At 37.7% G+C, this 16,664-nt stretch overlaps 1 protein-coding gene and 1 long non-coding RNA gene across 2 annotated transcripts; one reads left to right on the top strand and one right to left on the bottom strand.

Moving 5' to 3' along the window:
- Positions 1-13,673: 13,673 nt before the first annotated feature.
- Positions 13,674-14,772, top strand: LOC145102583 (uncharacterized). Its single transcript, XR_013706192.1, has 2 exons — positions 13,674-13,918; positions 14,336-14,772. It is a non-coding gene; the product is annotated as an uncharacterized LOC145102583 (long non-coding RNA).
- Positions 14,705-16,317, bottom strand: NDPK2 (nucleoside diphosphate kinase 2). The gene is made up of 7 exons (XM_079040013.1): positions 16,044-16,317; positions 15,891-15,944; positions 15,721-15,807; positions 15,549-15,629; positions 15,360-15,472; positions 15,206-15,255; positions 14,705-14,970 (listed from the first exon to the last, which is right to left on the bottom strand). Exons 1-7 carry the CDS (start codon positions 16,272-16,274, stop codon positions 14,903-14,905), a joined length of 684 nt encoding a protein of 227 aa, XP_078896139.1. The 5' UTR covers positions 16,275-16,317; the 3' UTR covers positions 14,705-14,902.
- Between the last annotated feature and the right edge of the window lie 347 nt (positions 16,318-16,664).

Below are 16,664 nucleotides of genomic sequence, written 5' to 3' on the forward strand. Positions count from 1 at the left end.
AAATTAAATGAATGAGATTTTTGTAAAATGTGTTATGAGAATTATGTTATTTTAAATGAAAATATTGTTTGAAAATTCACGGTGTTACAAGTTGGTATCAAAGCCTTAGTTTGAGGGATTTGGATACACCTTCGGGTATGTTTGGACTCAAACTGGAGATTTGAGAAAAAATTTCAAAATAAATGAATTTTCTAAAACAAACAAGAGTTTCTATGAGAAAAATGAGAAGGAGCAGTGTGTACAATCAGCCAGAGCTCGAACGGTGATTTATCAAAATACCCTTACTTATTTTTTTATGAGTTATTATTGAGATATTAGTGATGCATGCTAGAAGATAGGCTAGGTGTTTCATATTTTAGGGATAAAGTTGCCTGATTTGTGATGCGTCAGCCTAGGAATGTTGCTATCTGTGATGTGCTTTGAGTATGTGCGAAGTAAGAGTATCCGGTAGGAATCTTTTAGAGAGAAAGCTTTGAGTAGAAAAGTAATATAGGAAGAGATACCTAGATGAGCATTGGAGGAGCCTATTGAGCGAGTAGTTAGATACCCACGAGGGGTAGAGTTGCTTGAGTTCGGTGATACCTTTTGAGTGTGAGTAGAGCAAGTGGAGTTGTAACCTAGAGTGGTTTTACGTGTTGGTAGAGATTATTCGATGCCCGAATGCTGCTTGCTTTGTGCTTTGTGGAACTCTTGATGATGGGAGTCAGCTACTAAGTGAATATGACGATATTCAGGAGGTAGATGGGTGATGTCATTAGGAGTTGTTTAGCAGCTGATGGCAAAAAAGTGCGAGAACCTAGGGAGTCACCTTAGTCAAATGAGTACGTTGATAGAGGAGAGTATTCACTGGGGGGACCAGGTTTAACGGGATTGGTGATCGAGAAGGTTGAGCAGCTACTTAGGAAATTTGGGACGATCCGTGTGGAAAGTATGGGTAGATGTGGCAGGTAGTATGGGCCCGTACTACTAAAAGTAGAGGACCCGTACTCAAAACAGGGAGAATTCCAGAGGTTCTAAGTATCAGATTGAGAGGAGATAACATGGTTCGGGCACCATGATTCGTAGCGGATTCAGAGGAGATAACATGGTTCGGGTGCCATGATTCGTAGCAGATCGAGAGGTAATCACATGGTTCGAGTACCATGATTCGTGGCAGTTAGTGCATCTAGTTTTACCAGTTATCCCGTTGTGATTGATTAGACTGAGATTAGATGTGATAGAGTGTGGGACCAGAGGGCCCTATCGAACGAGTTTCAATGGAGCATACCTTGAGAAGGAAATTGAGTTAGTTTATGAGAGATTTTTGGTGAGATTCCAGTTGGAGTCGCAAGACTTAGGGATGCGTAAAGATGATACTTATTGGGGGATCGCGGTCTGAGTTGAGCAATCGACCGGTAGATGAGACGTCACCTTTTGTGACAAGAGTTGTGTTGTCCCCGTTTCTGGGAGAAGCGAAGGAGATAGCGAGTTTCCGGTTTCAGAGTTGGAGGTAAACCCCGTGGGGTAGCATAGGGTTGCAACCTTTTCGCCAGAGTATTTGGGTAGTATGTTTGCTGCGAGGTATTTTCATGCCATGAGAGAGTCATTAGTGGGACTAAGATGGAAGAGGACAAGGAGGTGCCTTATTGAGGGAGGCATACTTTTAGCAGTAGTTCCAGGTGATCAAGAGGAGTATATCGGGGCGGTGACCCTCGTTGTTTACGTTGTGTATCGACTGTGAGAGTGAGGTCTCTTGCTCTTATGATGATTCTTGCGATGGGAGGCTGGTCGAGGGATCAGTGACGAGGTGCGTGATAGTGTATTATTTTGAGATTGAGAGTTAGGTCTATTCGAAACATTTGAGTATCCGACGGTGTGTCGGTCTGAGGCTTCGAGATGACTAGAGGCAATCACGTTGGGAGGATTCAGAGATTTTTGTCTTATTTGTAGGATATTAGGAGTTGGTTGGTTTCCATTGGGAAGATCATTGAGTGATTACGTGGTATGTTCCAAGAGTCAAGTGATGTACCTGGTAAAAATGTCTAGAGTAGATTATTGGTATGTCAATTGGTGATGGTTCGAACCCTGAGTGGGGGAGAACTGGGTATTCTATTGGGAGGATCAATGATTCGTTCAAGTGCGGGTAGAGAACTAGTTATGGAGATCTTCGGTGCGGACACATGAGACCTAGGTTATTTGTGGATGAGGCGAGGTGCAAGCCGGGATGATGTATGAGTATGTGCTTAAGAAAGGATGAGTGAATCCACGGCGGGTGGCCGTTGGTCAGAGAACTTATTGGGGCTAGGGAATTTTTCGGGTTTGCAAATGTTGAGTTCGAGGTGGTTGGGTCGCTGAGTTCAGGGTGCAATAGCTGAGATTTGCGGGTATAGGTATAGATTGTGATTTATACTCCAGAAGGGGCAACAGTTGATTTGTCAACCAATTTCAGAGTTGGTATGAGTTGTTTCCTATTTGTGGTGATCAGTAAAGGATGGAGCTTCGGATTTTTGTCAACGTGTATTCAGTCGTTGATGATTCCGCTGTATTTCCATTTGGGAGATGGAAGTATTTCGAGGTTTCGAGTTGAGTAAGTGGAAGATCAATAGTTGAGGCAAGACAACGTGAGATGTTGTGATGGTGTACTGAGGTACCCAAGTATGAATGTATGATTTCCTAATTTTTGGTCATGTTGAGACTCGAGTGTGAGATGGCGAGTGGAGTACCGAGAGATTTTTGTTCCAGTGGGAACCTATCAGTTAAGTGTCGCCGGAGTGGGATTGTCTAAAGGTGTATATGTGTTGAGAAAAAGTGCCTTGCCTTCGAGAATTTGCATCATGGAGTGGTGGTGCATAAGTTGGGTAAGTTTAAGCACCTACCTATGTTGAGCTGCAGAGCATGAGTTTGTAAACTCAGTGTAGTGATGTCTTGATGATGAGATTATGGGGGTGATAAAAGATAAAGTGGATCTGGGTGGGAGTAATCGCTTAGGATTATCAAGAGAAACCATGGAGTGAGCCCATGGTGAGTCAGCGAACTAGAGAGTGTTGTAAGACTACGGGGAGCCATAGCATTCATGAGTTAGTGGGAAAGGGTATCGTGGTACTATAGGGAGACGTAGTATTCGCTAGTTACCAAGAGAGTGTCGTGATACTGTAGGGAGCCGTAGTACTCACTAGTTAGCGAGAGAGTGATGTGACACTACGGGGAGCCGTAGTATTCACTGGTTAGCGGGAGAGTGTTGTGATACTGCAGGGAGCCGTAGCACTTGCTGGTTAGTGAGAGGGTATCGTAAGCCTACGGGGGGAACAGTAGCACTTAGTAGCTGATAAGAGTGAATACTGTTCTGCGGGGAGCTGTAGTATTCACTAGTTAGAGTATGACGCAAAGGAGTTCTTAGGCTGGGGTATCCTTACCGCTTGAGTCTTCCAGAACCTGGTGGCCGGACCAGGGGCGAGACTGGGGTCTCTGTGTCGGTCGAGGATTGTTGTATCCCGGGTTGAGGAAGGATTATCGTAATCGGAAGGAGTTGGAGAGATGGTGTGTGCATAGATTCACGAATCGCGGGTTCAGGTTGAGCAGCAGATTGGAAATGAGTGGTTCCAATTCTGCTGTGGAATCAGACTCTCGAGTTGAGTTTGGGTCAATTAATGTGTTGAGTAAGCAATGTGAGGTTCCGGATTTGTAGATGGGTTTCATTTTAAGGGGTATTGATCTTTATCTAATGTATTAGACCGGAGTGGGTCAGTTTTGTTGGTATGGGAATACTCGTGAGACGCGTGGAACCAGTAGGTGGCAGACAACAGAGGTCGGAGGTGAGACAATTTCAGATGGGGTTGTAGTATTCTCTTGGGGTAAAGCAAACTTCGTGACTTGTGTGTTACGATGAGCCGAGATAGTTATTGTGAGAAGGAAGTCGGTGAGATGTTTTTGGTATGCAACGAGTAACCTTTAGAGGTTCATCTATTGGGTCGAGAGCTGACCCAGTATCTAGTGTTGAAAGGGAAATTTGAGAGGAAGTTGGGGCTTATATCTATAGATGTTAGAGGATACTTCCAAGAGAGCATGGTCTTTTTCTTGTGTTCGAGGTCATATTTTTAGGGTTCATTCTTTCCGATGAGTTCTGATAGCTGTTCAGGGTTGGTTCCTTAGTGGGTTATAACCTTTCTATTCCTCTTAAGTTCGATCGGGATCGATTAGAGAATCAGAGTTGGTAGAATGTTCTTAGAGTCTGTTAATCGAGAGCGATCAACATTATATTTTGAGAGGGTGGTCTGGCAGGGAGAGAGACCACTAGTGTTTTCAAGTTCGGGAGAGTCAAATTGAGTACTGCAACGACATATGGGTATGCCATTCTTTGGGGTCGGGAGTTCCTGTTGGGATCAGGTGTCTTTGGAAGAGATTGTTGTATGATATGAGGTCCTTTCAGTGGTGCTTCTTGGGTTATTGGGTTCAATCTATGTGTTGATCAGGAGCGATTTCGAGGGCGAAATCTAATTCAAGTGGGGGAGATTTATAACATCTTGTTCGGATCGTCTGAGATTAGGGTTTATGGGTTGCAACCCAGGCATGAGGAAGTCTCGGGGTTGCGACGAGTTGCTAGAAGCGTAGGGCATCTCGACACCTTTCCGTGAGTATGAGGTTCATTGGAATCAGAGTTATATCGAGAAAGCTATGGAAGTTTGAAGTTTTGTCAGGATAAGTCTCTCATTTGAGAAAGGTAGCAGCTAAGTACGTTGGGCGTACGTGTGTGTACGCTTAGCGTACTCATGTGGGTGACTTTTAAGCGGATCCACCTAGTAAGTTGGGCGTACCAGAGGGTAAGTTGGGCGTACTAGGCTTAGAATAAGAAACCCTAATTGAGGGGTGTCTATATATAAAGAATGAGATGGCCTCATTCCTGGCCACCATCCTCAGTCAATAAACCCTCTTAAACCCTAATACTCGTTCGTGAGCTTTTGTGTGACCCAGTATCTAGTGTTGAAAGGGAAATTTGAGAGGAAGTTGGGGCTTATATCTATAGATGTCAGAGGATACTTCCAAGCGAGCATGGTCTTTTTCTTGTGTTCGAGGTCATATTTTTAGGGTTCATTCTTTCCGATGAGTTCTGATAGCTGTTCAGGGTTGGTTCCTTAGTGGGTTATAACCTTTCTGTTCCTCTTAAGTTCGATCGGGATCGATTAGAGAATCAGAGTTGGTAGAATGTTCTTAGATTCTGTTAATCGAGAGCGATTAACATTATATTTTGAGAGGGTGGTCTGGCAGGGAGAGAGACCACTAGTGTTTTCAAGTTCGGGAGAGTCAAATTGAGTACTGCAACGACATATGGGTATGCCATTCTTTGGGGTCGGGAGTTCCTGTTGGGATCAGGTGTCTTTGGAAGAGATTGTTGTATGATATGAGGTCCTTTCAGTGGTGCTTCTTGGGTTATTGGGTTCAATCTATGTGTTGATCAGGAGCGATTTCGAGGGCGAAATCTAATTCAAGTGGGGGAGATTTATAACATCTTGTTCGGATCGTCTGAGATTAGGGTTTATGGGTTGCAACCCGGGCATGAGGAAGTCTTGGGGTTGCGACGAGTTGCTAGAAGCGTAGGGCATCTCGACACCTTTCCGTGAGTATGAGGTTCATTGGAATCAGAGTTTTATCGAGAAAGCTATGGAAGTTTGAAGTTTTGTCAGGATAAGTCTCTCATTTGAGAAAGGTAGCAGCTAAGTACGTTGGGCGTACGTGTGTGTACGCTTAGCGTACTCATGTGGGTGACTTTTAAGTGGATCCACCTAGTAAGTTGGGCGTACCAGAGGGTAAGTTGGCGTACTAGGCTTAGAATGAGAAACCCTAATTGAGGGGTGTCCATATATAAAGAATGAGATGGCCTCATTCCTGGCCACCATCCTCAGTCAATAAACCCTCTTAAACCCTGATCCTCGTTCGTGAGCTTTTGTGTGTCTATTTGAGAGCCTTAAGTGATTGTGTGCGTTCTTGGAGTACAAAGGAGCTTTGGAGAAGAAGGAGTGAAAGTTCAGGCCTTGGATCTAAGCATATATGAGTTGGGAGCTTCATCATGAGATATAAAGTTCCAAGCTTTCTAACTCTTTTGTTTTGAGCTTCATATTAGAGTATCTTAGGGTTTTTGTGTTGGGTTTTAGTATACTACAACATCCTATGGTGCACATACAACCCTAAAAGCTTTAGATCTATGTTTTCTTTAATTATACATGTAATATTGTTTCCAAAGCTTTAAGCCTACAACTAGCGTACAAATGATACTAGTTAGGTTGTGTAGCTTGTAGAACTTGTAGTATTTGGCCTTTAAGAACTTAGCACCAACTGTATGAATGCCTCAAATGGAATCACAACACACCATGGAAAAAAGATGACATTTTGAGAGAGAGTCCTAGCCACCAAAATCGTCCATAATCTCCAAGAATACATCTTGCATGATTTTGGCTATGGAGTAACATATTTATATGTAGGATTCCAAAGGTCATGGGTTAACCCTAACCCATACCCATGGGTTTATGATCCATGGTTCATGTGTCCCAACTCTTTATGTATCTATACATAAACTTAGTCCAACATGGACCATAAGGCCAACATATAAATATAACTAATTTACACAATTAGTCCCCATTGATTTAATTAGTGTCTTTTGATCACCGAATTAATTCAAAACTAATTCTTGATCAATACTAATTAAATCATATGATTTCATATTAATATATTAGAACTTATAATCCTCCCTAATAAATAAAGAACTTTTTGGCACTTGTCATATCCTCCTTTAATTTTTCACATGTAATTTTCTCATAATTTTTGACTTAATTGTTTTCCACATGTAATTTGCTTATTGGTTCTTGTGACATCCCCATTTTCACGGCCAGAAAAGACCGATTTTGTTTATGCTTTATAAAAAATCAGAGTACCCTTTTTATAAAAATGTTGCAGAATTTGTTCCCAAAAAAACATGATAAATACGTTATCAAAGAATTTCCGAAGAAATGTAATTTTTATTTATTTTAAAACATTGGGGTGTCATCGTCAATACATAAACATAAGCATAAACAGAACTTACATTCATTATCACTAGTGATTTATATCTCCTTAATCTCTCAGTGTAATGTGACTTCATATCAACAGCTGTGATATAAATAAACTGAGTGGGTCAGATTTGGAAACCTGGTGAGTACATAGGGATTTCAATCCCACAATGTTATATCATATATATAATTTAGAACTCATAAAATATACAATTTCACCATATATGTATAAGCAACTCTTATCCCACCCCGTCGATCCTCACAACGAGACTATCCATACTCTCAAACTTGAGATTAACCATTTTACCTAATCCATACTCTCGGATCAGAAATGAACGGATTTACCTAATCCATACTCTCAGATTAATGATGAATGGTTATGCCTAATCCATACTCTCGGACTAGGGACGAATGACTAATCCATACTCTCGGATTAATGACGAATGATTATGCCTAATCCATACTCTCGGACTAGGGAAAAATGACTATGTCTTAATCCATACTCTCGGACAAAGGACAACTGACTATGTCTTAATCCATACCCCCGAATTAATGACAGTTGACTATGTCCAATCCATACTCTCGGACAAGGGATAATGACTGTGTCTAATCCATGCTCCCGGATAAATGACATATACTAAAGTTCTATTCTCTGAGTATAACTCACTTGTACTCGTAAGAAAATACTACCCAATATTCCTCATAATTAATTTAGGTCTACTCTTTATCCTAAATCATCATATATAATCAGGTATGTTCTTTAACACGTATTTCAGGCAACATCAATTAACTCGCACATAAACATATAATTAATACTTCAATCAATACTTGTATTAAAATCATGTTCATGAAAGGGACTATGCACTCACTTGAAAAGGTGGTGATTCCGAACTCAGACAATGCTTTGCTTCTTAAATATAATTTCCTTCGACGAAACCTAGTATTATTACCACTAGAGTTTAGTCTATGATTTGTCGAGACTAATTAATAGTCTAGCTATTATTACTATTATATAAACGTTAAACAATACTTATGTAACCCATAATAATAACCCAAATACTTATTATAAGTTCCTAATAACGTTACTATAATTAAATAAACGATATATTAAAAATAGCGTAGGCGTAACTCACTTACAGCGGGTTTTATAGAAAACCGGGCTTTGCTTGGAGCAGCGTTCCCGAGCCGAAAATCTCTTCCTCTCGGAGCCGTCGAGCACTCCGGGGCTTCCGCCTCGTGCTAGGGAGGTTCCCTAGGCTCTTCGGGGGGTTTCGGGGCTAGAGAGAGGTTCTAGAGAGAGAGTAAAAAGAAGAAAGAATGGGAAAGGTGTGAAGAAAATGAGGGTGGGAGAGGTTCTATTTATAGGGTGAAAATGGTTGAACTTGGTGCCACATGTCACCATCTAGTGGCAAGACTTGGGGAGAAAGCAATGTCCAAGATTGTGCCACATCACCCATTTTCGCACAACACACTTCCGACTTCTAAAATCCGTAACTTTCACATACGACCTCCGTTTTTGACGTTCTTTATATCCACGAGTAGGTAAAAATAAGATCTACAACTTTCTTTTTGACTCCGTCGGCTAATTCTCGACCGATCTTAAATTTAACAGTACGAGGAGATTATACTGTTAAATGTCCACGTAAAATTCATAACTTCTACATACGAACTCTGGTTTCGTCCGTCTTTTTTACCGTTGAGTTCCTATTTAGGGGTGTAACCGAGCCGAGCTGAGTTCAAGAGCTCGACTCGTTTAATTTTGAGGAAGCTCGAGCTCGATTCGAGCCTTAAAATGAAACTCGAGCTCGGATCGTTAACAATTTAGTAGGCTCGCGAGCCTAATCGAGCCTAAATGAGCCTCTATGTGTGTGTGCGTATATATATATATATATATATATATATATATATATATATATATATATATACATATGTGTGTGTGTGTTTGTGTATGTATGTATGTATGTATGTGTGTGTGTGTGTATATATATATATATATATATATATAGGCTCGTTTAGGCTCGCGAGCCCATGAATCGAAGCTCGGCTCGAGCTCGGCTCATGCTCGTTTAATTCGATCTCGAGTCGAACTTTTAACGAGTCGATCCCGAGTAGCTCACGAGTAGCTCGACTCACTTATACCCCTATTCCTATTAATGAGATCTTCAATTATCATTTAGGTCGCGCAGGCCAAAACCCGCTCGAACTAAAATTCGAGTTTCGGGCCGTGCACTGCTATGCCAAATCTTAGAAAATTCATAACTTCCTCATATGATGTCAGATTTGGGCATTCTTTTTTTGTATGTTCTTGGTTTAACATATACTACAACTTTTATTTGGATAGATAAGGCTAAAAAGCCCTTTATAAAAAATTCACTATTTACGTCTCCCGGTGCCGTGTCGGTTTTGCCGTAAAACTTCGACGGTCCATAACTTCTTCGTTATAACTCGGATTTTGGCGTTCTTTATATGTACGGAACCCTTGAGACATATTATAAAACTTGGTTAAGATTATTTATTCTAAATAATATTTTGTCGAAAAGTCGTTTTCGACCCCTATTATCTCTAAATTGACTAGCCCGGATCTACGAGCGTTACAATTATCTCCCCCTAAGGATGATTACATCCCGAAATCATCAACGAAATAGGCTCACATGATGACTCAATACGTTATCTCTTCATCCTAAGTAATAACCTTAACGTTGATGTTTCTTCGAACAAATATCTAACTCTAAGACTTCCTGATTGCAGGCGGTGCTCGATCTTGCACTTGCTCCCTATCTCACGTTAGACTCCAAATTATGACCTTCAAGTAACAATCTCGATCCTTACTAGAGACTGCTTCTTCTTCTTAACAGACTTAAGATAAGTTATTTTATTACTAAAATGGACCGATGTGTCATATTCTAATGACTTATCATCGTATGTTCCCACACTTAGACTCAGGTCTCTTAGAGTCTTCCAGAACAGACTATACATTTCTTCATGTTCTAATCACATCTTAAATGGTAGTATTTCTAGCTACAAGCAACTATCGCGATACCTCTACTGATCGCTTTAATTATCTTTTATTTCAATCTTCCGGCTTAAGTCAGATGCTACATCAAACTTGGTGCTCCGAACCACGTAACATACTTATTGTAATCGGACTCAATTCGATATGACCACTAGGGTCGGAATAACAATCATCCTCTTAGTCATTACCGAAACGATAGTAACGACATATTTGAATAAAACGGTATCAATTACTAGCTTCTTGGTAACCTTGTGACCTAGTCGATGACACGTCCATTAGATAAGGGATCATATATTCCTCCATTCTAGATATCATATGGACTGAGACATGGATTATAATCATTCTCACTGTCCATTTGTTGTTTCCCAATTTCTGATTTATGATGACCGACTAATTGAACAAATCAAATTGGTCTAGGCCCGACCGAGCACTTAGGGTTGTCATCAATAAATCGTCGAGGGTATCGCTTTTATCCCTCCCAGGGTATAAGGAATGGATAAACTTCGACTCGTATGCTTGCTCTATATACTCATCAAATCACACACAACGATGCATTTTATAACACCAAGTTACTGGTGCGTTTTCACATCATCAATGTGCAACTGACTTGTAAAGTGCAACTCATATCTCTTAGTTTCAAGAATATACGATATTATAGTCTCATGATCACTCGTGATAAAATCCATGAAGTGATTCAAATGAGCATGGGTTTAATCCAATACTCGAATCTTATTCCATGAGCACTGCAACTATGTTTAAAACACCTAGACAAACTACAGACCCATTCATGACAGTCTTGCCTCAATACCTACTTCCAAAGTATGATTGACTGTGGATGTTTTGAATAACCTAGTTATTCGGGAAGTAAAAACATGCAAAGTACAACACAAGAATAATACTAATCCTATATGGACCCAAAACTTTGAGTGCCATATTGATTACTCATTATTTATTGTATAATGTTTCGAATAATCAACTTAATACTTGAATTAAAAACAATAGTCATGCCATGCTCCAAGCATGCACACTATGTTTGTCTAAACAATAGCTATGTCATGCTCCAAACATGCACACTATGTTTGTCTATGGTCCTTACTTGTGAAATAGATCAATTGACAATATTTCAACGATGCTTATTTCTCAATCCCATATCCTTACTGTAAATGTAAGAATATCAAATTCTTGTCATTTACTACGATCTGTTAGATTCTAAACTTATATGCAATGATCATTTTGTATTGACTACGCACAAAAGTCACAGAGACTTGGCAACATACATTACAAAGTATTCCAATGGAGAGCAATTCCATGGAAACGAAGTCTTACATTCAAAGTACATTCCTTTGAACATCCTTCTTGCATTAAGTTTTCTAATCTTACACATATTTAAAGACTGACTTCCACTTATGGAAACATTTCCATATTCCCATTTTGACTATCACTTCTAAACATGAGTTGTCTCTTTTTAGAATATGTCAATATGGTCCTTTCCAAAATTTACACCATACTTCCAAATGTCCATGAGCAACCAATCTTTGGTAAACCTCAGATTGTCCTCGACAATTGCTTAATCATTTTATTCATATCCAGTTCTAGTCCTTTACCCTCTTAATGCCCTAGGCATTTGGAAAATTTAGAACAAATGAATATTACAACACATATAATCGATCCTATATCCAAAGCATATGGGACCCAATTCATGATGTCTCACATAAAGACATGGTATTAGACCAGTCTTTTGCTATATTATTTTTATTTCTATTTGCCATGTTCTCATAATTCGAATTATGAAAAGGTATGCCGTAATCATAATCGAATTTTAGAACGCAAATAATATTTCCATATATAGAGTTTCCTTATGTTGAACCATTCCAACATAACATTCATATATATAATTGACTAAATTTGGTTAAAGTCTCAATCTAAGCTTTTAGAATTGAAATGAAGTATGAATTTCCTATCCCTTAATTATAGCAAAAACAACTTTTCAAACCCTGTAACTTGGCGAATTGAAACCTTTGTTTTCTATAATTAACATTGCTAACTTGCAACACTTAACATAATAATCATGCTCCTACTAACATGATAATTACTTATCTTACTAGCATAATACTTATGCGCCTACTAGCTTTGACATGTACCCAAAAATCAACTCGATTTCTAGCAATCAATAATTTATTGATTTTCTTACAAAAGTTCAGATTTTTGATACGAGATTCTTTTCTAAGACTTTATCAAAATCATACACCTTTCCTTAGATAGCTCACATGTGTGTCTAAATAATTTTAGAGTTATGAAAAGGAATGTCGTAATCATAGGCTTAAATGTTTAGACCTTTGCCATTGCTCACAATTCGAATTACGAAAAGGGATGCCGTAATCATAATCGAATTTGAGAATGCAAATCCTACAATTGCTATCTCTTTTAAAATCTACTTAGTGAAAACGTTTCCTCACAATCATTTTCATGAATTGGAGAGAAACCTTATGCCACTTAGATTTTATGGTGTGTACGTTCCTATCCATGGGAATTTGTCAAACCTTAATCATAAGATAAGGTTAGTGACAAATCCAAACTCATATGGACTGAACTTGTTCAAGGTTAGTGACAAATATGCGTGGTCTATTAATTTTTTTAAATATGTAAAAAAATAAATACATAAATAAGAAAATTAATTAAAAAATAAATTAATAAGGGCACAATAGTCTTTTTAGGTAAGACAGAGACCAAACGCACAACAAAAATAAACAGTAGAGACCATCCAAGTTAAAAAAATAAGTTAGGGACTAAAAACATAAATTCCCCCAAACCACAGGGACCATTCGTGTAATTTAATTTTTACTTTTCGTTTTGTTCATATTTAGGTAACTATTTTTTTTTGTACACATCTAGGTAACGAACTTGTTGAAAACGTTCACATTTAGGATTTAACCTGCTATAGCAGGTCATAATGGTCATATGTGAACACTTCTAATAAGTTTGTTACCTAGATGTGTACAAAAAAAAGATAGTTACCCAGATGTAAACATACCGAAAAATTAATTACCTTAATAAGTCATATTCCCCAACAAATTATCAAAACAGTAAATGTATACACATAAAACATAAAAAATAAGTCGTAAAACCAATTATAAAAAAATATAAAAACGAATGAGCACACTATTAAAAGTTTAGAGGTTATTATACACCTAAAAATTTCCAGTGAACTTAATTAACCAAAAAAAAAAGTTTAATCATAATAGATAGCCAAAAAAACATAAAAACCTATTGTTGTTAGTAATTAACCAAAAAAAAAAGTTTAATCATAATAGATAGCCAAAAAAACATAAAAACCTATTGTTGTTAGTAATAGTGACTGTTTTGATAAAATTTAAAAGTTTAGTGATGTTTTAAAATTTAAAACCAAATAAACACAAAATTTAAAATTAAACGACTAAATATGGCATTCAACACAAATAATAAATAATATGTATAAATGAATCGATTTTGTGCAAATATTGTAATTTATTGATAACAGATCCTTTATGCAATTCAAAGATAGTTTAAGGGTAATATCTGGAGACTGCTGAATAGTTGAGGGACTATCTTTGCAGATTACTCCAAATAAAAAAGAAAGGGGAAAAAGTTGGCCCTAGTTAAAGCGGATCCAATTGAATAATCGATTCCAGATGTGGAACTTCCCGCTTCCAAATTTCTAATCCGATTGTGGAGAAACATTTACCGCCAATCTCTCTGTGTCTCTTTCTTCTACTTTTTCGTTGTGAAGCTCTTACACGGAGAGAGAGGATGTTGGGGAGGGTAAGGGCGTGCTCTTTGAGCTCTCTGGAGGTGTTAGAAATGGAGAGAACTCCTTCTAAGCTTCTCAAAGACGATTCTCACTCCATCTATGGTTCGTACTCTTTTCTTCTTTTCAATTATATTGCGAGTTTTTGATGTTAATCGATTCTCCTTTTCAATTGACATATTGCGAATTTGTGATGTAAATTGAATATCTTCTGGTTTTTGTTTTATGCTTCTTTGTGATTTCGTTCATGGTTTCTGTTTTGTGCGAGTCGATATGTAATGTAAGTAGTTTTGATTTGAAAATTAGGAACGGAGCTGAATCTATGGAATTGTTGAGATTTTTTTAGTCCGGGTATTTAAACAGATCGATTTCATCACCAAAAACATAAATCCTGTAAATTAGCATCTGAGAATTACTAGATTTGACATCGGCAATTGAAGTGTACCTTTTCTTTTAATTAATCGAGATGTTTGTGTTATTATCATTCTGTTGTGATAACTGCTATTATTGTTTGTTATTTAGAGAAGACACTGCTGAAGCTACAACAAGGTTCTCATCGGGATCTAAGTTTAATTCCTGATGAATCTATGAACACTGATACAAGTCCTTCAATGGCTTCTGATGAAGCATCTATGAAAGTGAATGCTTCCATGGACTCTCTTCCAAGCTCAAAAGAGGAGCCACATGGGAATTTGTCAGTCCTTTACATGTTTTCAAGATACAAAACTTCTCGACATGACAATCCAAATTCATCAGATGGTAGTAATGCCATGGAAATGCAGAATGATTGCTCCTCAGCAAACACATCACCAAGTAATGATTCTTAACTTCAACTTGGATGTATAGTTTGGGTATGAATCTGAATTCGAGTCTTTATTGTTATTGTGATAATTTTGGAATCATAATGTTGTTCAATTCAATTCAAAGCAAATCCAAATCCTTTTACATTGTTTATGCCACATTTTGGTCATCAATTACTCCAACAAAATTACAAGGTAAAAACAATTTCTCAAAATTAAACTGTCATTCCGATTTTCCTCACAGAATTTCATCTCTCATAAATGGATTACTTGTGAATGATGCTTCTCATTATTCTATCAGCCATGGAGCTTGAACTTGTGTCCATTCTGTTAATTCACCTTCTTTGAACCATAAAGCTGTCATGAAAAATTTACATTGGTCATGTTACAACATAAATATACAAGATTGATGTATGCCATACACAGACCACAAGCAAACATCAAAGGTTTTAAAACTATATTTGTTAAATATTCAAGATGAAGAACAAAAGGAATATTATAAAAAAATTACTATTTTGCCCTTTCGAGGCATTCTTGCCATCCTCAATAATCACGAATAAAGAAAGAAGAAAATGCAAGAACAAGACGATACCTATCTCCCGCTTCCCATTTTCAGGGCTATCACTCCCATGAACCACATTCCTGTTTATATAAGAAAACAACCATGATACAATTTAGGACACAGAAAAGTATATACAGAAAAGCCAAATTCATAAATTTTATAGAAAAAGGTAAAAAAGTTTAACCTTCCGGTTTGAATTGCAAGATCTCCTCTAATTGTACCCGGTTCAGCTTGAAGTGGATTTGTTGCTCCAATTAACTTACGTGCTGATGCAACCACACCAACTCCCTCCCAAGCCTAAAAAAAAAATCAATTCAGTAAGAAATAATCTAATAAAATTTTAACAAAAAATCTCGAGAAATAATATTATTACCATACAAACAACAGGACCAGATGTAATGTAGCTAATCAGTTTGGGGAAGAAAGGCTTCGAGCTTAAATCCTTATAATGTTCCTATAAAACCATTTGCAATCGAAAATTGTTAGTATTACTTACTGATTAGTGTGTTAATAACCCTAAAAATCGGAGATAAAACAAACCTCACCTCTGCTAGATCTTTGGGGCAGTCGAAAAGCTTTAAGCCTTTCAATTTGAATCCCTTTTTTTCAAACCTAGAAATTATCTCTCCCACCTGTAATAATAGTAATTAAAATCCACAATTAAGAAGAATATGGAGCTAAATTTATTGTTGCTAAACTTAATTTGAACACTTACGAGTCCTCGTTGAACGCCATCGGGCTTAATCATAATATAGGATTCCTCCACTTCCTGTGAGAATTGATAACAACGAAAGAGAAGTCAAATCGAAGCTAATTAGGGTTTTAGTTTTGAAACGACTGAAGTGAAATTAGAAATGGAGATAATAACCATGGAAGCGACCAAATGAGGAAGAAATATGTTAGGGTTTTTCTTCTTGGTTGCATGAATACGAGTCGATAGTGATTTGGAGAAAAGATGAGACGGCGACTGAAATGCGGCTAGATGACGGTGGCTGGTGGCGGAGACGGCGGTGGTGGGTAAGGATAAGTTAATTCTGGTGTCGGATGAAGAAGATGATAATCGGATTGACGATAGCGACGCCATTATTACGCTCTCCATTTTCCTCTACTTGAGCTGATAATGAAATGCTGTTAGCCTGTTATTACTGTATGTTTCTTTTTTTGTTTTTTCATCGGAAGAATTTACAAAAATGGTCCCTGGACTATTTCTTAAATGTATGTTTCTTGTTTTGTTAGTCAATTCTTGTAAACGTATATACAATTTTTTTTATACCTGGATTCCATATGTTGATCCCTTTTTTGGAATGATTTGTCTGCTTATATCAACCTGTCTATTTTAGGATGTTCATATTTATGTTTAAAAACTGATTATGGAATATTTAATAATCACAATTAAATGATTAATTATGATAGAATAAATTGTGGACGTTCAAAAAAAAGATAAAACAGATTGTAGCATATACTATTTGAATATGCTTTCATTGTTTGA

The sequence above is a fragment of the Lactuca serriola genome, chromosome 4, assembly GCF_051521515.1.
Source record: "Lactuca serriola cultivar US96UC23 chromosome 4, Lser_US96UC23_V15, whole genome shotgun sequence".
NCBI lineage: Eukaryota > Viridiplantae > Streptophyta > Magnoliopsida > Asterales > Asteraceae > Lactuca > Lactuca serriola.